This window comes from Vicugna pacos, chromosome 7 (assembly GCF_048564905.1).
Source record: "Vicugna pacos chromosome 7, VicPac4, whole genome shotgun sequence".
Lineage (NCBI taxonomy): Eukaryota > Metazoa > Chordata > Mammalia > Artiodactyla > Camelidae > Vicugna > Vicugna pacos.
Genome location: NC_132993.1, coordinates 74,733,923 through 74,755,158, shown reverse-complemented (window position 1 = coordinate 74,755,158; position 21,236 = coordinate 74,733,923). Strand labels below are relative to the sequence as shown.

Sequence of the window (21,236 nt, the reverse complement as noted above, 5' to 3'; positions counted from 1 at the left end):
GAGGGAGGTTCATAGCAATAAATGCCTGCATTAAGAAACTAAAAAGCTCCAATCAAAAGACATAGACTGGCAGACTAGATAATAAAACAAAAGCCTACAATATGTTGCCTATAAGAGACCCATTCTAGAGTGAAGGACACACAGATTGAAAGTAAGAAGACGGACAAAGATATTTCATGCAAATGGAAATGACAAGAAAGCAGGAGTAGCAATACTCATATCAGACAAAACAGACTTTAAAACAAAGGCCATAAAGAAAGATAAAGGACACTATATAATGATCAAAGGAGCAATACAAGATGAGGGTATTACACTCAGTAACATGTATGCACCCAATATAGGAGCAATGAAATATATATTAAAAAAAAAAACGCTAACAGACATAAAGGGATAACTTAATGGAAACACAGTAATAGTAGGAAAGTTCAACACTCGATAACATCACTGGACAGGTCTTCCAGACAGAAAATTAATATGCGCTCATGAAATACTCTCTAAAACAGACCACATACTCGGACACTAAAGAAGCCTTGACAAATTTTAGAGGAAAGAAATTAATGAAAAAGAATAAGAAAAATACATATATGTAACTGAATCACTATGCTGTACGCCAGGAACTAATACAACATTGTAAACCGAAAAATACAAAGTAAAAAATAACCAATTAACAAATAAAAAAAAAAAACAACGAAAGAAATTATTTCAAGCATCTTCTCTGATCACAATGGCATGAAACTAGAAATCAACCACAAAAAAACAAATGAGAAAAAGATCTACAGAATGGAGACTAAAAAATAAGCCACTAAAAGAAACAATGGGTCAACAACGAAATCAAAGAAATTAAAAAATACCTTGACACAATCAACAATAAAAACACAACCACACAAAATGTATGGAATAAAATATATATTCTGGGAAGTTCACAGTGATACAGGCCTTCCTCAAAAAATAAGAACAATCTCAAATAAACAACTTAGACTTCCACCTAAAAGAATTAGAAAAAGAACAAACAAAAGCCTAAAGTTAGCCGAAGGAAAGAAACCAAAAGATCGGGAGAAAATAAATAAAATAGAAATTAAAAACAATCAGAAAAAAATCAATCAAACCAAGAGAGCTAGTTTTCTGAAAGAGTAAACAAAATTGACAAACCTCTGGCTAGGCTCACCAAGAAGAAAAGAGAGGGGACACAAATAAACAAAATAGGAAATGAAGATGGAGATACTACAACCATCACCATAGAAATACAAAAAATCGTAAGAGAATACTAAAAACAACTACATGGCAGTAAGTTGGACAACTTAAATGGACAAGTTTCTAGAAACATATGGTCCACCAAAACTGAATCAAGAAGAAACAGATCAGGGGGAGGGTATAGCTCAAGTGGTAAAGTGAATGTTTAGCATGCATGAGGTTCTGGGTTCAATCCCCAGTACCTCCTCCAGTAAATAAAAAATTAGCTTAATTACCTCCCTCCCTCACCGCCCCAAAAAAACTCCCGTACCTTAGAAGAAAAAGAAAAAGAAGAAATAGATCATCTGAACAGACCAATCACCAAAAGTGAAATAAAATCAGCAATAAAAAACCTCCTTGAAAACAAAAGTCCAGGACCAGATGGCTTCACTGGGGAATTCTATGAAACATACCAAGAAGAGGTCATACTGATCCTTCTCAAACTCTTCCAAAGGTTGAAGACGAGAGAATATTCCCAAACTCATTCTATATAGCCATCATCACCCTGATACCAAAGCCAGCCAAAGACAATACCAAAAAAGAAAACTACAGGCCAATATTGTTGAGGAACACAGATGCAAAAATCCTCAACAAAATATTAGCAAATAGAATCCAACAACACGTAAAAAAGATTATATACCATGATCAAGTTGGGTTCATCCTGGGGACACAAAGATGGTTCAACATATCTAAATCAATCAATGCGACACACCACATCAACAAGAGAAAGGACAAAAACCACCTGATCATCTCAATAGATGCAGAAAAAGCATTTGATAAAATTCAGTATCCATTTATGATAAAAACTTTAACCAAAGTGGGTATAGAGGAACATATCTCAACATAATAAAAGCTATTTATGACAAACCCACAGCCAGCATAGTACTCAAGGGTGAAAAAGCTGACAGCCTTCCCACTAAAATCTGGAACAAGACAAGGATGTTCACCCTTACCACTTCTATTAAACATAGTCTTGGAAGTCCTAAGCACAGCAATCAGGCAAGAACAAGAAATAAAAGGGGTCCAAATTGGAAGAGAAGAGGTAAAATTGTCACTATATGCCAGTGACATGATACTATATATAGAAAACCCTAAAGGCTCCACAAAAAAACTGCTAGAGTTGATAAAAGAATTCGGCAAGGTAGCAGGATACAAGATTAACATACAGAAACCAATGGCATTTCTCTACACTAACAATGAAATATCAGAAAAGGAAAGTAAAGAAACAATCCCTTTTAAAATTGTATCCAAAACAATAAAATACTTAGGAATAAATCTGACCAAGGAAGTCAAAGACTTACACATGGAGAACTACAAAACACTGACTAAGGAAATTAAAGATGACTTAAAGCAACGGAAAGGTATCCCATGTCTTGGATTGGAAGACTTAATGCTGTTAAAATAGCCATACTACCCAAAGCAATCTACACATTTAATGTGATCCCTATCAAGTTACTCAGGGTATTTTTCACATAACTCGAACAAATAATCTTAAAATTTATGTGGAATCACAAAAGACCCAGAATTGTCAAAGCAATACTGAAGAAAAAGAATGAAGCTGGAGGAATAACCCTCCCAGACTTCAGGCAATACTACAGAGCTGTATTAATCAAAACAGCACAGTACTGGTACAAAAACACACATACAGATTAATGGAACAGAACAGAGAGCCCAGAAATAAACCCACAGACTTTTGGTCAATTAATCTTTGACAAAGGAGGCAAGAACATACAGTGGAGTAAAGACAGTCTCTTCAGCAAACAGTACTGGGATAACTGGACAGCAGCATGTAATTCAATGAAGTTAGAACAGTCCCTCACTCCACACACAAAAATAAACTCATGGCTTGAAGACTTAAAAATAAGAGAAGACACTCTAAATCTTTTAGAAGAAAACATAGGCAAAACATTCTGACAGAAATCTTAGTAATGTTCTCATAGTGCAGTCTACCGAGGCAATAGAAACAAGAGCAAAAATAAACAAATAGGACCTAATTAAACTTACAAGCTTTTGCATAGCAAAAGAAACCATAAGCAAAACAAAATGACAACTCACGGAATGGGAGAAAATATTTGCAAAAGATGAGACTGACAAGGGCTTAATTTCCAGAATATATAATCAGCTCATACAACTCATAGTGAAAAAAACAACCCAATTCAAAAATGGGCAGAAGACCTAAACAAGTAATTTTCCAGTGAAGACATACAAATGGCCAATAAGCACATGCAAAAAAGCTCAGTATCACTCATTATCAGAGAAATGCAAATCAAAACTATAATGAGGTATCACCTCACACCAGTCAGAATGGCCAGCATTTGAAAGTCCACAAACAGTAAATGCTGGAGAGCATGTGGAGAAAAGGGACTCCTTCTACACTGCTGGTGGGAATGTAGTTTGGTGCAGCTGTTACAGAAAACACTAGGGAGATTCCTCAAAAGACTAAAAATTGACTTACCATATGATCCAGCAATACCACTTCTGGGTATATATCCAGAGGGAATTCTAATTCAAAAAGATGCATGCACCCCAATGTTCACAGCAGCACTGTACATAATAGGCAAAACATGAAAACAACCTAAATGTCCACTGACAGATGACTGGATAAAGAAGCTGTGGTATATTTATTCAATGGAATGCTACTCAGCCATAAAAAAGAATAAAACAATGCCATTTGCAACACTATGGATGGACGTGGAGACTGTCATTCCAAGTGAAGTAAGCCAAAAAGAGAAAGAAAAATACTGTATGATACCACTTTCATGTGGAATCCAAAAAAAAAAAAAAAAAAAGACAAATGAACTTACTTACAAAACAGAAACAGACTCAACAGACATTGAAAACAGACTTATGGTTACCAAGGTGGGGAAGGGGCTCAGAAGGGTTAAATTAGGAGTTCCAGATTTGCAGATACTAACTGACATATATATATAAACTAGATAAACAACAAGTTTATACTATATATATATACACACACACACACACACACACACACGCAGACACACACACATATATATACATGTTTTTTTTTCCAGTATCTTGTAGTAACTTATGGTGAAAAAGCATATGTAAACGAATATACGTATGTTCATGTATGACTGAAGCATTACACTGAACACCAGAAACTGACATGACATTCTATATCGACTATACTTCAATTAAAAAAAAAAAAACTAAATAGATTCGGGGGGAAAAAAACTAACTTTACACTTCAAGGAACCAGAAAAAGAACAAACTAAGTTCAACAAAATTAAACAAAGGAAAGAAATAACAAATTTCAGAGAAGTAATGAATGAAATAGAGACTAGACAGACAACAGAAAAGATCAATGAAACTAGGAGCATTTTTTTTAAGATAAACCTTTAGCTAGACTCTCCAAGTAAGAGAGGACTCATATAAAATCAGAAAAAAAAGACATTACAAGTGACACCACAAGATACAAAGGATCATGAGAGACTACTACAAACTATACACCAGCAAACTGGACAACCTAGAAGAAATGGATACATTCTTAGAAACATACAACCCACCAAGACTGAATTATGAACAAATGGAAAATCTGAACAGACCAATTACTAGAAAGGAGACTGAATCAGTAATCAAAAACCTCCCAAAAAACAAAACCCATGAGGACCAGATGGCTTTGCTGGTGAATTTTACAGAACATTTGAAAAAGAATTAGTACCAATCCTTCTCAAACTTTTCCAAAAAAGAGAGAAGAGAGCACTTCCAAACTCATTTTACAAGGCCCATATTACCTTGATACCAAAATCAGACAAGGACATCACAAGAGAAGAAAACTAAAAAACCTATATACCGGACAAATACCAATGCAAAAATTCTCAACAGAGTATTAGCAAACAACATATTTAAAGGATCATACACAATGATCAAGTGGAATTTATCTGTAGGATGCACACACATGTGCAAATCAATGCAATATACCACCATAACAAAATGAAGAGAAAAAAATACAATCTTTTCAACAGATGTAGAAAAAGCTTTTGACAATATTCAACATCCACTCATGATAAAACTCTCAACAGTGGGTACAGAGGAAATTACCTCAATATAATATAGGCTATATATGAAAAGCCCACAGCTAACATAATACTCAAGGGTGAAAAACTGAAAGCTTTCTAAGATTGCCACTTCTATTTAACATAATATTGAAAGCCCTAGTCAGGGCAATTAGGCAAGCAAAAGAAATAAAAGGCATCAAATCAGAAAGGAAGAAGTAAAACTATTTGCAGATGACATATTATACACAGAAAACCGTAAAGACTCCACCAAAAAACTATTAGAACTAATAAACAAATTCAGCAAGGCTGTAGGATACAAAGTCAACATAAAAAAATCAGTTGCACGGTAATGAATTAAGAGAAAGAAAAATTAAGAAAACAATCCCATTTATAACTGCATCATAAAAAATAAAATACCTAGGAATAAATTTAACCAAGAAGGTGACAGACACATAGACTGAAAACTGACACTGATGAAAGAAACGGAAAATACAGATAAATGGAAAGATAACTGTGCTTTGGAAGAATTAACATTGTTAAAATGTGCATACTACCCAAAGCAGATTCAGTGTAATCCCTATCAAAATTTCAATGTCATTTTCCACAGAAACAAAACAATCCTAAATTTGCACAGAAGCACAAAAGCCCCAAAGTAATCTTGGAACAAAGCTGGAGGCATCATGCTTCCTGATTTCAAACTATACTACAAAAAAAGTTATAGTAATCAAAACAATATGGTTTTGGCATAAAAACAGACACAGATCAGTGGGACAGAGAGCCCAGAAATAAGCCTACACATATATGGTCACTTAATTTATGACAAAAGAATCAGGAATATACAATGGGGAAAGAACGGTCTCTTCAATAAATGGTTTTGGGAAAACTGGACAGCCACATGCAAAGGAATCAAACTGGACTGCTATTTTACCCCATACACAAAAATCAGCTCATAATGGATTAAAGTCTTGAACATAATACCTGAAACCATAAAATGAACTGAAATTCCTAAATAAACATAGGTGGCAAGCTGCTTGACATAGGTCGTGACATGGTATTTTGGATTTGAGAGAAAAAGCAACAAAACCAAAATAAACAAGTGGGACCAAATCAAACTAGAAATCTTCTGTACAGCAAAGGAAACCATCAACAAAATGAAATGCAACCTATAAAATGGGAGAAAATATTAGCTCATATATCTGATAAATGGTTAATATCCAAAATATATAAACAATGTATAAGTTATGTAAAGTAACTCATAGGAAAAAATACTTGACTAAAAATGGGTTTTTTTTTTTAACTGGATGTTTTTCCAAAGACATACAAAAGGCCAACAAGTACACGAAAGAGTGTTCAACATCACTAACCTTCTGGGAAATGAAAACCAAAACCACAATGAGCTATCACTTCACATCTGTTAGAAGAGATACCCTCAAAAAGACAAGAGATAACAAGTGTTAGTGGGGATGTAGAGAAAAGGGAACCCTTGTGCACTGTTGGTAGGAATGTAAATTTCTAACCACTACAGAAAACAGCATGGAGGTTCCTGAAAAAATTAAAAACACAACCACCACATGATCTAGCAATTCCACTTCTGGGTATTTATCCAAAGAAAATGAAATCACTATCTTAGAAAGACATTTGCACCCCCATGGTCACTGCAGCGATATTTACAACATCAGACATGGAAACAACCTATGGGTCCATTGATAGATGAATGTATAAATTAAATATATATATATATTATATATATATTATACACAAACACACACTGGAATGGTATTCAGCCATAAGACAAAGAACGAAATCCATTTGCAACAACATGGATGGACCTTGAGGGCATTATGCCCAGTGAAATAAGGCAGAGAAAGACAATTACTAAATGATCTCACTTACACGTAGAATCTGAAAAACTCTCAACTCATAGAAATAGAGTGTCATGGTGGTTGCCAGGGTTTGGGGGCTGAAGGAAATGGGGAGATTTTGGTCAAAGGGTACAAACTTTCAGTTATAAACGAAATAAGTACTGAAAGTGTAATGTACAGCTTGGTGACTATAATTAACAATACTGCATTGTATAATTCAAAGCTAAGAGAATACATCTTAAAAGTTCTCATCACAAAAAAATTTGTAACTATCTGTGGTGATGGATGTCAACTAAACTTATGTGACCATTTTGCAATACATATAAATGACAAATCATTATGTGTGCACCTAAAACTAATACAATGTTATAGCTCAATTTAAAAAAATCACCCTCTGAAATGTAAGGATGATGCTGACAAGATAGGTATTTCTCAAGTCTTCTTCAAAAAAGTGTAGCTTCAGGAAGAATGGACTGTGAGCAACTTATTTTGTAAGCTGCATGATCAAGGTAATGGTGATTTTGGGAACTGGTAAAATTGGATTTAAAGTAAGACTTTGTCAGTGTTCACCATGTCGAGTAAGTATTAGTGAGAAGGTATTTGAATTCAGGTCACCTGACTACTTACTTATACAAAAATGCCTCTCGCACAAAGACAACAAATTAGGCTTTGCAAGTTTAAGTACAAATCTTTCAACAGATTTTTCCCCTTGTGCCAAAAGGGAAGAGCGCTTTCCTCCCACTCTCTTTTCTTACAATATTTCCTTGAACAAAGTTCTAATTGCAATTCCTTTGCCTCTTTTTAAAAGCTGAATAAGCTTCTTGCCAGTTTATAACCCAAGAAAATCTTTCTTAGGGGCTTTGGCATCACCTGTTTGAAATTTAAACATTAAGGAAGATGGAGCCTCCATCTGCCTGTCTCTGAGACACCTGGATCCACGTTGTAACTACGTGGTTATCATTAAAATATTGAGAAGTCTTATTTTTCCTTTGGATAAATGCAGTTAGCTAATACAAATAACCATCCTCATGACCAGTGAATTTAGGATGAACTATGTGTAGGAAATGGTTCGTCAAGTCCCCTTAAGGACATATTATTGGTCACCTTGAGGGCATGTACTTAATATGAATAGGTTATATCTGCCTGGGTACATTAAGGGTTGAGGATTCTTTGTCTTTGTAAAACCATTAGCAGATTGCCTGTGATAGAAGTAGCAATCTGGTGTCACGTTTATTCAATAATAAAGCTGTTTAGTTGTTTCCTACATTTGTGAAGAGGAGTTTCTTAGTTGGCATTTTATTTTTGTAACAGCTTCCATGACCTGAAATATCGCTCCACAACATTCAGTTAATGGTTAGAATTCTGAACGCACCAATTAACTGTTGGATAAAACTTAATTACGTACTTGTCCTCCAGGAAAGTGTCCACCATGCATACAACTCTACTAATTTGATATATACAGTTATATCCATATCTCCAAGAGCTCTCCCAAACTTTGCATACATATACCACGGTGACTTTAAAGTACCTCCCCTTTGAGGCTGGGCCAGGTCCAAGCACAACTGCCCCTTTGGCGTTCCTTTTTCCAAGCTAACTGCACGCAGAATTTCATCTATCGCTCCAGGCCCCACAAAACTCTGTGCACAGCGGGGAATCTCTTTGGTAACACAGAGACCGGGATCAAGCTTCAACAGAAGCAGCAGCAACCAACATGCTTTTGAGAAACTTAATCCTCTGCTGTGACGCCAGACTCAGGCAGGAAAGTTTGGGCAATTTTTCATCCCGGGATTTTGAACAAAGAAATGGCGGCAGAGAAGCAGCTGTGAATACACTAACCCAATCAAGTCGAAGGTCCGCCAGCTGCACCTGGGCTTCCCGACATCGCCCTTCTCACCAGCGTCCCTCCCTCCCTCTCTGGCTGGGTTCTTTATTTTACTCCAGCACTGGAAAGCCAAGGGCGCCAGCGGCGTCTTCAACCCCCACCCCTGGGAAGGCCCGTGTCCCAGTCCCCACCCACCTGCAGGGCGCCCCAAGGCCTCACCTGCGGACCGCGAAGGGCGCAGCCGAAGCCGGCGGCCGCCTCGCCGCCGGCCGCGCGTCAGCCTGTAGACGCAGTAGCAGGCTCCGGCCGCGAGGACCAGGCCCGCCGCCACCCAGCCCACGTGCCGGGCGCCGCCCATGCTGCCGCTGGAGCCGCGCTCAGCGCTGGGCCTGGCGCGGGAGGCTCCGGAGCGAGCGGGTCCCGCCGCCGCCGCCCGAACTCAAGCCGCCGGAGAAGAAGGAAAATGGGGGTCTGAGCTCCGCCTCCCGGAAACCGCCCTCCTAATATAAGACCGCCCACTCGGGCGCGACGCGTCCGGGAGGCTTCCTCGAGGATGGGCGGGGCGCGGGTAGAAGAGGGAAGACCAGAGGATGAGCTTCAAGGGCTACGCGCCCCAAGGGCACTCACCCCGCTCGTCTCTGCTGTCCGGAGGCTGGCTCCCACCCCCGCCCGAGGCCCGCCTCTCTCCCGGCGGCCGCGGGCCGCGTGGGGCGCCGGGCTGCGCAGCACCCAGCCCCTCCCCCCGCTACGTGGTTGCCAGGGCAACGCCGGGACGCGCTAGCCCCTGGCCCAGGCGCAGGCGCGACTCCTGCTGCGCGGGGCGTGGAGAGCAGGCCGGAGAGCAGAGTTTCAGTGGGGCCTCTGGTCATGGCCTCACTGCGCTTTGCCAGCCCCAGGCTGAGGAACTACTTCAAGGAGAACTACATTCCTCAAGTCTGCGAGGTACTGGAGTCACGCGGCGGAGGAGTTAGAAGAGGGATCAGAAGAAATTTCCCAGCGGAGAAACTAGTGTTTGGCGGGGAGTGGGAGTGGAGGTTAGGTGGAGCGGAGGTTAGGAGGAGCGAAAAGGGAGAGGATGTAGTCTACTTTGAACAGGTCAACGGTCTGGGCTGAAGATACAGATCAGAGTTGAAGACAGAGGGGTGGTGGTGGCCTAAAGGGGGAAATGGGTGACATCTCCCGGGGAGAAAGAGCACAGGGCCTCAAGGCAGAAATCCCAAACTCCCAACTTTTAAGGTTTGGACAAGAGGAGCCTGAGGACTAGAAGAGTGAGAGAGAAGTGCCGTAGAGGCAGAGGAGGAAAAGCGGGAGAGTGTAGCTTTATGAAGAGAGTGGGCAATAGTGTCACCTAAAATAAAGACCCGAAGAGGTGTAGTTGACTTGGCCGAAGGTGAGTTTGGGTTTTCAATAGAGCTATGAAAGCAGACAATTGATTAAAGTTAGCTGAGGAGAGAGTGGAAGCTGAGACCATTAGATGGAAGATAGTCAGCCCTTTGCGAAGGGAAGGACCCCACAACCAGGACTTAAACTGGAGGAATAACTGTTCCTCCCCACCCCATCCCCCATCCCCTATATAACAGGAGGGAAGGACAAGGTAGGGGTGGGTAGGAAGCCAAGAAAGTTCTCATCTCGTGACTTCTATTTTCTCTACAAGTATTAGGTGAGATATTTGCCAAGAGTGTATATGTTCAGGTGGAGATGGAAGGTGCAGAAGAGGTTTTGAGTAGAGATTAGTTATGTGGAGGAGGGAGAGAAGTCTAGGGAAGGAAAGGACAGCCAGAAGTGTTGAAAGCCCAGCTGGGGATAGTCACTCTCCAATGCAGGTGGGAGGGCAATTTGGTACAGCCCCCCTCCTTTTGGATAGTAATTTAGAAATACTTATTAAAATATTAAATACTTATATACCATACCCTTTGACCAAGCATTTCTTCTTCTGAGGATCCACTTTAGAGACATACTTGCACATGTAACCAGCAGGATGTACTGGATATTCATTATAACATTGTTGCTTCGTGAAAATGGTAAATACCTAAATGTGAATCAGGGAATGGGATATTATATAGAATAAAGTATATCTGTACCTTTTGAGAAGAAAGGCTCTCCGTGACATTAAATTTAAAAAAAAGAAGAAAATGCAAGTTGCTTAACAAAGTGTCTTCTATAATGTAGCTATCTGTCTGATGTCATATGTGTGTATATGTGTGTTTATATGTATATATGTATGTTTATATGTATATATGTGTATGTGCATATGTATATATTTAAGACAATAATACATACATAGAACATATGGCTAACTATTAATAGCAAATGCTTTGGAGAATGGTTTTGGGGGGAAACTAATCTTTTACTCTATATACACCTGTATTATAATATTTTATGATGAACTGTGTTCACCTTTTACCTCTATGCAATTATATTTGAAAATGTATAGAAAGCATGGTACCCACCTTCCTAGTTGTATAATTTTCTCAAGTAGCACACAGTAAGCCAGATCCAGGTACGCAAATAAACTTGGCTTCATCCAGGATAGGCGTTTCCCAGGCAAATAGTGGAAGGGCAATGGTGAGGGAGCCAAGCTGTTCAGAGTGCCTGAAGTGATGGGCCAAGGACTTTAAGGATTGAGTGGGAAATTAGAACAAGACATGATGCTGACATGTGGGTAGAAACTGGAAGTTCCTAAAAGATGAATGAAGAGGGGTAGAGGGAGTAATTAAGTGAGGCAGCTGGAATCAGAAAGTGGACTGTTTGTATGGTTATCTTGGTATCTTTTCATCTTTTTGTTTTATTAGACCTTTTTTTCTTGGTCAGATATATATTAACATATGACTTCATAGTGCAAAATTCCAAACTTATAAAAAGAAAATGGATTTTAGTTTCCAAGGGGAGATCCTGAAAAATCTGTGAATCATCAATTTTCCTTCTTTGAAACCATTTTTGTACTGTTATATCAATGCAAGTAGGCCTGGAAGGGTGAAACTAACCTCACAGCCAGAGCTGGGGAGGTAGATGGAGCCTCCTCAAAGGACCTAATACAGTCGTCCCTCAGTATCCTGGGGGATGGTTCCAGGATCCCCCACCGATACCAAACTCCTTATATAAAATGGCATAATATTTGCATACAACCTACACACATCCTACTACACGTCAGTTCTAAATAAATATTTAAATAAACCATCTCTAGATCACTTATAATACCTAACACTATGTAAATACTATGTAAATAGTTGCCTGTGTGTAACAAATTCAAGTTTTGCTTTCTGAAACAATGGAATTTTTTTCTAGACATTTTTGGTCCATGGTTGGTTGAATCCATGCCTGCAGAACCCACAGATACAGAGGGCTGCCTATATTTAAGACTCATGATAAAGCCATTCTGAGTGATGACTCAGTCCAGATTGGCCATGGAGCAGGTAGTACAAGTGGACTTGAGTAGAGGGACAGGGAACATCAGGGAAGTGGTAACCTCTCCTTGCCTTGTTCGCCACTTGCCATAACACTACAAAGTTGTATGAGGCATCCCTGTTTCCTCCTCTGGGTGAGAGCACCTCTTCCTCACCAGCTGTCCACACTGGTTTGCCCTCAGAGAAAAGAGGCCCTCAGAAGTGCTCCCCACAGTCTAAGATGATATTCTTACAAGGAGTGCTCCACTCACCTCTGCTACTGCGTTACCAGCAGGTGCAAAAGAGCAGTTTCCTGGGGCCCCACATACCCACCTTACCCTGGTTACCTGCTTCCCCTAAGTGACTGTCAGGATGAATTCAGTGGTGCCTCATATTCCTGTACATCCATTCAACTGACCCTATTTGCCATGCCTAGCACTCTTTTAAAAGCCATCTTCTGCAAGTTTTGGAATGTATCATCTTTCATCACAGATTTCCGTGTATATTAAACCTCTTCTGAACTCCATCTACCTGTCCTGAATAAAATCTGGCTGTCTCCTTAGGGTATCATTTTTCTGCAAACCTCTTGAATAGAGGCTGACTTTTAAAAAATCCTGCTTGATTCACTGAACTTACTGAATCTGTTGATTGATATTTTTCATCTGTTCTAGAAAATTCTTGGTCATTTTCAAATTTTGCTTCTACCTAATTCTCTCTTCTCCTTCTGGGACTCCAATCATAAATTCACAAATGCTAGTTTTTATTGTTGTTGTCGTTTTTTACTTTGTTTGCCTTGCCTGTGCCCCCTTTGCTCTGTTCTGTTTATTCCCCATTCTTTTTTTCCCTCTTTACTAAAGTTTGGATATTTTACATCAATTGTCTTCAAGTTTACTGACTCTGTTTTGTGCTGAGTCCAGTCTACTGTTAAATACATCAAATGAATCAAATGAGTTCTTAATTTCAGACAGTATATTTTTTCAGTTTGAGAATGTTCATTTGACTTTTTTATACATTCCAATTAAAATTCTGCATCTTTTCATCCATTTTGTCTATCATTTCCTGTTTCTTTTAACATGTTAGTTGTTCATTTAAAACCATTGTGTTTTAATATAAATAACCTTGAATTAAATTTAGTTTAATTATTAGAATAGAATAAATGTTCTTTATTCAAATTACTGGTATGATTTATGCCTCCTAACTGGACCCTAACTGATACAGAAGGCTTAACTGGAAAGCCACACAAGGCAGCTTTCTGGGGAGTTGGAAAAATGACTGAGGTGTAGGAGTATCCTTTGTCAGAATTATACAGCTAAGATTTGTGCATTTGAATTCATGTAAATTTTACCTAAAAAATTGTAATTGAGAACAGGTGAGAAAATGAGTGGAGATATATATATATATATATTGAGGGAGATAATACAAGGATCACAGAATGGTGATAATTGTTGAAACTGAATGATGGGTACATGGGGTTTCATTATACTGTTGTTTATATGTGTTTGATGTTTTCCATAATAAAAAGTTAAAATAAAAGATAGTCATGGTAGGGTGTTTTTTCTCATAATGTATGTAGCGAGGGGTGGATGAAATGACAGGCTTGATTTGGCTGTATAGTCATTTTCTGTTTGTTTGCTGTATCAATTATCTATTGCTACGTAACACAACTATAAAACTTCATGGCTTAAAACAACATGATCATTTAGTTTGCTCAAAAATCTGAAATTCTTGCAAGGTTTCTCAGGGAGCACTTGTCGCTGCTCCACGTGGTCCCATCTGGGGCGGATAGGCAGGAGATTAAAAATCCACTTTTAAGATGGTTCACTCACATGCCTGGCAAGTTGGTGCTGCATGCTGGCTGGGAGTTCAGTTAGGTTTGTGAACCAGGGGCTGGGTTCTTTTATATGGACCTCTCCATGGGTTGCTTGGGCTTCCTCACAGTACGATGGCTCAGTTCTAAGAGCAAGTGTCCCCAGAGAGAACTAGGTAGAATTTAATCACCATTTATGACCTGAGCTTGGACGTTAACGTTATTTCACTTGGATTCAAGAGGAGGGAACACAGACCCCACTTCTTGATGGGAAGCATAGCAGAGTCACATTGCAGATAGAGCTCACAGCATGGGAGATACTGTTATGGCCATTTTAGAAAATACAATCAGCCACACCTGGCTTGTTCATACAAGGGGGATCCAGGATCAAGTTGGATCTCAAAGCATTATCTGAACAAATAACACATGTATCACAACAGCATCACCCAGTAAGTGGGTTTCCACCCTTCTGTAAATACCCCCTTTCTTTTCTATGCTCCCCCAGGAGCACATGTGTCCTGGACATTAACAAGTTGCCTGCACAACATCTACTTCTCTCTTCCTAATGTTTCCTATATTTTCATTCCAAGCCCTACTTCTACCCCACACAGCCTGTGTGCTTCAGGAAAACTGCCTATCCTGATCTCTGGGTTTGGGCCCTGATTGGCTTATGAAACCAGTGCACTCAGGTTCCCTGGCCATAATGTTTGTGGCTATGGCAGCTGGTGGTGAGGACTGTGGGAGAGGGAAGATGGGATCTAAACCAGTTGAGATCAGGTTGCTGGTTGAAATGTTGAGACAGAGATACAGTATCTCTGGATGTTCATGGGGAATCATGTGGCCCTGGAAGCCACTGGTAATTACCTTGTGTCCACAAGGAAAGATCGTTTCAGGGTGAAGTGGAGTCTGAGGAAGGCAGAGTGGGGGAAATGGAAAGAAATCAGGTCTCTAGTGACATCAGTAATTCACTGGGTTAAACTCACCCTAAAGTTTGATCTACCGTTAGAATTTCTAATGTAGGAGGCAACGAATTCCAGGATGAGCTGAGGTTTATTACTTGAAACCTAAAGCATCTGAAGCAACACAAGGGGATTATCTTTTATTGTGAGATTGCCTAGGTTTGGTTCTTGGCTTTGCCAATTACTAATTGTGTGACTTTGAGCAAGTTTCGAAATCTCTCTGCCTCAGTTTTCTTTGTAGTGAGATTCCAGATGGATAAGAGACAGGCCTTTATTTTCTAGAGTGGGAGAAAGGGATTGTGAAAGGGAAAAACAGGAAAAGAAAATTGAAAAATGTGCCCTGAGACAAATCAAGTTTAGGAAAGAATACAGGGGAAGGCGAGAATCTGGAAATGGAGTCCTTTATACTATTCACACTCACGTATCCCTTGTAAAGCCTTTGTGGGCTCCTAGAGGTTTGCAAACCAACTTAAAGACTGCTGGATTGTACATTCTATTCAAGTTAGGTAACTCTTCTTTCTTTCCCTTCCCTCCCCTCCCCTTCTCCTTTCTTTTCTTTCTTTCTTTTTCCTTCCTTCCTTTCCTTTTCTTTTTCTTTCCTTTCCTTCCCTTTCTTTCTTTTTGCCTCTTCTCTCCTCTCCTCTACTCTTCTCTCTCTCTTTCTCTCTTTCTTTCTTTCTTTCTGACAGTTTAGGCTCTGAACACCAGCCAGCCTTTTCTTCAGGGAGGGGTGTGGTGTGGCAAGAGTGGTCAGCTAAACTTACATTAGACTATTTAACCAGCAAGTATTTGCTGGGCATCTACCATGTGCTAGTAAAGAACACTTCAATGGCTTCAACCACTTGTAGCTGTGACCCTAAAGCTGTCTCCAGCCCAAACTTTTCTCCTGAGTCCTCTGCATCTGTCTGTTTGGGTGTCCTACAAACACATTAAAGAAGTAAAAGGAATACAAAGTAGATAAACAACGAGATCTTACTGTATAGCACAGGGAACTATATTCAATACCTTGTAATGGCCTATAATGAAAAAGAATATGGAAAAGAATCTTCCTCTGTATATACAGCTGAATCACTATACTGTACCAGAAACTAACACATTGTAAACCGACTATACTTCAGTCAAAAAAAGTAAAAAGAAATAGGTAAAGTTAATTTTCTTAATAAATTTTGTACAAATCAATCTATCCAAAATATAATCATTTCAACATAGACTCAATATAAAGTCATTTTAAATCTTCAAAACTGGGTGTGCATTTTACACTTAGAGCACATCTTGGTTTGGACTAGACACATTCAAGTGCTCTATAGCCACATGTAACTAGTAGCTGTCATATTAGACAATGCAGGACTAGACTATATAAACATATTTAATAAGCCAAAGAAAATTACCTTTGACCCAGAAATGATCATGTCTCTGAGAAGGTATTCTTTTCAAAGGTGCCAAGCTTCTGGAACTTCAGGAAGGGTCTGAGAGGCACAGGGAGGGTGGAGCAGCTGTCTACTATCCAGTCAAGTTGGTCACCTCCATCCCAGTAATCAGTGTCACACATGGGATAGATGTTCTCACATCTACCAAAAGAAATTGATATCTATTTTCAAATCTTCAGCAATCACAGTGATTAGATTTTTATTGTGAAAATTAAAGAAGTGATATGAGAATGCTTTAGACTGAACATTTGTGTCTCCCCCAAATTCATGTTGAAATCTAATCTCCAGTGTGATGGTATTAGGAGGTAGGGCCTTTGGGAGGTGAAGCCCTCATGAATGGGATTAGCCTCACAGTGAAGACTCCAGAGCACTCCCTCGCCCCTTCCATCACGTGAGGGCACTGTGAGACGACCACTATCTATGAACCAGGAAGTTGCTCTCACCAGACACAGAATATCTTGGACTTTGATCTTGGACTTCCCAGTCTCCAGACTATAAGAAATAAATTTGTGTTGTTAATAAGTCACCCAGTCCATGGTATCCTGTTACAGGAGCCCAAATGGATGGAGATGGAGAATAAGTCATAGGCTAACTGTTGGAAGGGCTTATTTCAAACCACAATACCCTTTAAACCCTTAGTTGAGAAAGACTCTAGGGGAGACTTCTGGGGACATGAATAGAGATTCAACAAGTGGCCTTGCTATCTTTCTGAATTTTAACCATCCTTTCAAAGTTCTCACTCCTCAGATACTGTTGTATCTTGCATCCCTGTCTAAATGAAGCCTGTCCCAGTAAAGGACAAATCAAATGTACGGAAAATCAGAGATGGCTAGTGTCTTACTCGGCTTGGGCTGCAGTAACAAAATATCCTAGACTGGGTGGCTTACATAGCAAAAGTTTGTTTTCTTGGTTCTGGAGGCTGGAAGTCCAAGATCAAGGTGTCAACATAGCCGGGTTCTGGTGAAGGCTCCCTTCTTGCCGCAGATGGCTGCCTTCTCACTGTGTCCTCACATGGAAGAAAGAGAGAGAGCGAGCAAGCAAGCAAGCTGTTTGTGTCTCTTTACTGGATGGTGCTCACCCCATCATGAGGATCCAACCCTCACGACCTCATCTAAACCAAATTATCTCCCAAAGGCCCTGTGTCCAAATGCCATCACATTAGGTATTAGGGTTTCAATATATGAATTTTGTGGGGGACACAGTTCAGTCTATAGCAGCTAGTACATGTAAGAAAACTAGTCTAACCCCACTGACAAAAACAAAATGTACCGGAAAATGAACTATTTTCCACCCATTCATCAATAAAAATTTTATAATTCTCTGTTGGCAAGGTGAAAGGACATTCCTATTTGCTGCAAATGAAAATACAAATGGATAAAATCTTTGTAGAAAGCAATTTTGAAAGGTGTACAAAGAGCTTCAAAATGCACCTCTTGACTCTATATTCTTATAGAACTCTATCTTAAGGAAACAGGTGAAGATATGTATATTTCATCATTAATAGTGATAATATGTGTATCATATAATATTTAATAGTGGGAAAAAGTTAGGAACAACCTAAATGCCACCCATTTAGAACTTACATGTATATATTTATTTTTTTTTGCAATAGATTATCACCCAACCTCAATACATGATATTTTGAAGAAGTTTTGGTGGACATCGATAAATGTTCACAATATAATAATTAGCCAGGAAAAAAAAGGAGAATCAAAACTATATATGCTATATCCTAATTTTAATTTTGTAAAAATTATATGTATTGAGGCAAGATTGAAATTAAAATTTTTATTAGAGGCTATTTCTGGTTGCTAGGATGATGGCTGATTTTTCTTTTCTTTTTTTTTAAATTTTCCAAATTACATAGAGCATATATTATTTTTATAATCAGAAAAAGTTTACATCTTAAAACAAAATAATTAAATGTTGGCTTATGTGTGGGGAAAAAATGCCTCTTTTTTTGTTTTCCCACAGTATTCTCAAATGAATTTTATTGATGGAGAATTAGGAGAAAAACATACAAAGAAAGCACAGGAAGCATATAAAAGCATTCATTGCTGGGAAGTGCTGGTTTCCCATCCTAGGAGGCCAGCTGGCTGGCCAGTTTGCAGGCTTGCATCTGGTCTCTCTGGGGCAAGAGCACTTTTCCGCTGGTTGCTGTGCCAGTTGAGGTGTGAACATAGTGTTTTTTAGAGAGCCAGTTTCTGTTCCAGCTCATGATGGCACCTTCATAAAGCCCTCACTCTGGCCTGTCTGCGACTAATTGCATACTGACAGATTTCCAAAGGTTTCTTTTTTTTTCAAGCAGAATCTCAGGGTTCTGAGGACTCCTTCTGGGGATGCAACAGGAGTTTGCTTTTTTTTCAGATTTTTTTCCCCCTGACTTAAAAAGTTAATTTGAACTATACTCCAATTAAAAAAATTAAAAATAAAAATAATAAGCTAACTTGAAACCACTGTGATCAATCACAGGAGATAACGGTTTCCTTCATGGCTCATGTCCCCTGTGTTGCTGCAGACTTGTGTTTTCCATCGTAGGCCACCAGCCCCTAGCCCAGCTTCCCTGCAGTCTAGATGTATTGTTTATACAGCAGATACAAACATGGAGACATAGGATGGCCTTTGTTTTTTAGACCTTGGAGTCAAGTAGTTTTTTTATAACTTTAATTTTAGATTTGAAATAAATGAACTAAATGATCAAAGACTTGGAAATCTGGGCAATAAAATACCCTCTATATATTATTTTAAGGTTTGAGGAAAATGAAAATACGTTTTATAAGTTCTAAGTTTTTAAAAAAACTGTCTACATATAGACACTCAGAGCCTACGTGAGGAATTGTGGGGAAACTGAGTATTGCCTTCTAATTTCTCTCTCTCACTATAATCATCATTTCTCTCTGAGAACTCTGAAATTCTCATTCCACTGCTGTTGGACTCTCCTTCCTTGCAGATATTCTTTCCAAAAGACATTGGTATTTTAAAAGATATCATTTAGATAGGAGCCCATAAAATGAAGCCCTATGGCAGAACATCAAACAGTAGTTCATCAAAAATATTTGGAAATCTGTTTCTCCCTCAGTTTCCTACATACTAGGCAGAAGTCAGCATGGTCTACAAACAAGGCCTGCCCATAGGGACCAAAAATGGGCAAGATATTAAGGGAACAGTGTCCATAAAATTATTAAGCAGCTAAACACAGTGATTATAGCTGAGAGTGAGAAAGTGCTTTTCAAGTTGTTTGTTCAGATTTCCATTTTAACAGCTAGGAAAGATTAAAGGAGTTTGCAAAACTAGATCTGCCCAGCAGAGGGCATATTTAAGTTACAAATCATGATTTTTATGCAAAGTTTTCTATTTTTCTATTTTTAGAAATAAATATACAAATGATTTTAGATTTTTATGATTTTGATGCAGTTTTTATGCTTTGTGTTTCTGTCATGATTAAGTTTCTAATCTGTATTTTTAAAATATATTTATTTCTAAATCACATAGGTTGTATTATCAGAATTTTTTTAGAGACTAGTTGCTGCAAATATTCATCAGGACTTTGCATATATTAATTCCTTTCATTATCATGATAGCCCTATGACATATGTAGCTTTATTATCCCACGTATAGTCATGGAAATGGAGGAGCAAGAGAAGTCACTTGGCAGTGGTTACACAAGATCCAGGATTGCAGATCCAGGATTTAAACCCAGTGGACTGCACTCACTGCATTATCTTGTTTTCTTGAAAGATGGGTAGGAGTGGGAAGAAGTAAAAACAACTGTCCTGGATAAACCCCTGTTTGTTGTCAGTACTCAGACATTTTTCAGGATGTTTGAGAAAAATGGCGCAGTGAGATTAAGGAGGCAGAACCAAAAGATAGTGGAGAATTGCACAATTGTTTTGTGAATTTACAAGCCTGAGAAAGCCAATTAAGTCATAGTCTTTTTTGTCCTTGACTGTCTAAGTTTTCACTAAGAAGGCTAGCAATAATAAAGCCCTGATTTCTTTTTTTTTTAGAGTCAAACATTCATCTTGTGGGAATGTTTGCATATTTCACCTCTGCTTATAAAAGACCAAGCTAATTGTTTTATAATTTTTATTTTCACTGAGCAGAAAGAAAAAACATATTGACTCACTATGTTTCTTATTTGCATGTAGCTATGTACTGTTCACACAGTAATATATGAAACCTCAGGATATTTTATTTTGCCCAGTGAGAAGCTATGAACAGTGAGGTTTCTTATGCAAAAAGTGAACATCTGAAGTATGCTAGTTCTGTATGACTTTATTAGCATTCCAGAGACGTATCCTTTCAACTTGATTTGATTTCTGCAGGATAACTTTTCAGAAAAAGTAGTTTTCTGGTCCCTGGAGCTTAGAAATAAAAAGAAAATAAGCAATTTCTCATACTCATTAATTAGATCCCAATTTTCTTAATAATTTACTTTAAAGCTGAACTCCAGTAAAGCACTAGTTCTCAGATTCTACTGTGCTAGAAATCACCTAGGGAGCTAATCAAGGCCCCATCCTCAGAGACCAATTCACTCCATAGGTCACTCTGAGGCAGCTGTCCTCTAGGTACCAAAATAGGATGAAGCAGAGGATGTGGAGCAGGGAGTAGAGGAAATCAGTACTCTGGGGTCAGAAAACAGATGGGCTTTTCATTAGGGTTATTCAGGGAGCTGTCGAAGCCTGGCCTCCAGGCCATAGAAGATTTCAGCCCTTAGTAATAGACTA

At 38.8% G+C, this 21,236-nt stretch overlaps 2 protein-coding genes across 15 annotated transcripts in view; one reads left to right on the top strand and one right to left on the bottom strand.

Annotated features, from left to right (window-relative positions):
* Window positions 1-9,559, bottom strand: part of ARMC10 (armadillo repeat containing 10) — a 33,715-nt gene extending 24,156 nt beyond the window's left edge. For 5 of the 9 annotated variants that reach the window (XR_012074560.1, XR_012074559.1, XR_012074561.1 and 2 more), the window contains exon 1: window positions 9,153-9,559. Coding sequence is in view for 1 of the 9 variants with exons in the window: in XM_031679593.2 (XP_031535453.2) it covers window positions 9,153-9,291 (139 nt within the window). In the remaining 8 variants the exon portion in view is untranslated. The remainder of the gene's footprint in view (window positions 1-9,152) is intronic. The other 4 variants (XR_012074564.1, XR_012074565.1, XR_012074566.1 and 1 more) reach the window with 2 other exon arrangements.
* Window positions 9,560-9,755: 196 nt separating this feature from the next.
* The window catches only part of FBXL13 (F-box and leucine rich repeat protein 13), a 199,536-nt gene continuing 188,055 nt past the window's right edge, over window positions 9,756-21,236 (top strand). For all 6 annotated transcript variants that reach the window (XM_072965169.1, XM_072965171.1, XM_072965168.1 and 3 more), the window contains exon 1: window positions 9,756-9,875. In XM_072965169.1, the coding sequence (XP_072821270.1) occupies window positions 9,801-9,875 (75 nt within the window). In that variant the 5' untranslated portion in view covers window positions 9,756-9,800. The remainder of the gene's footprint in view (window positions 9,876-21,236) is intronic.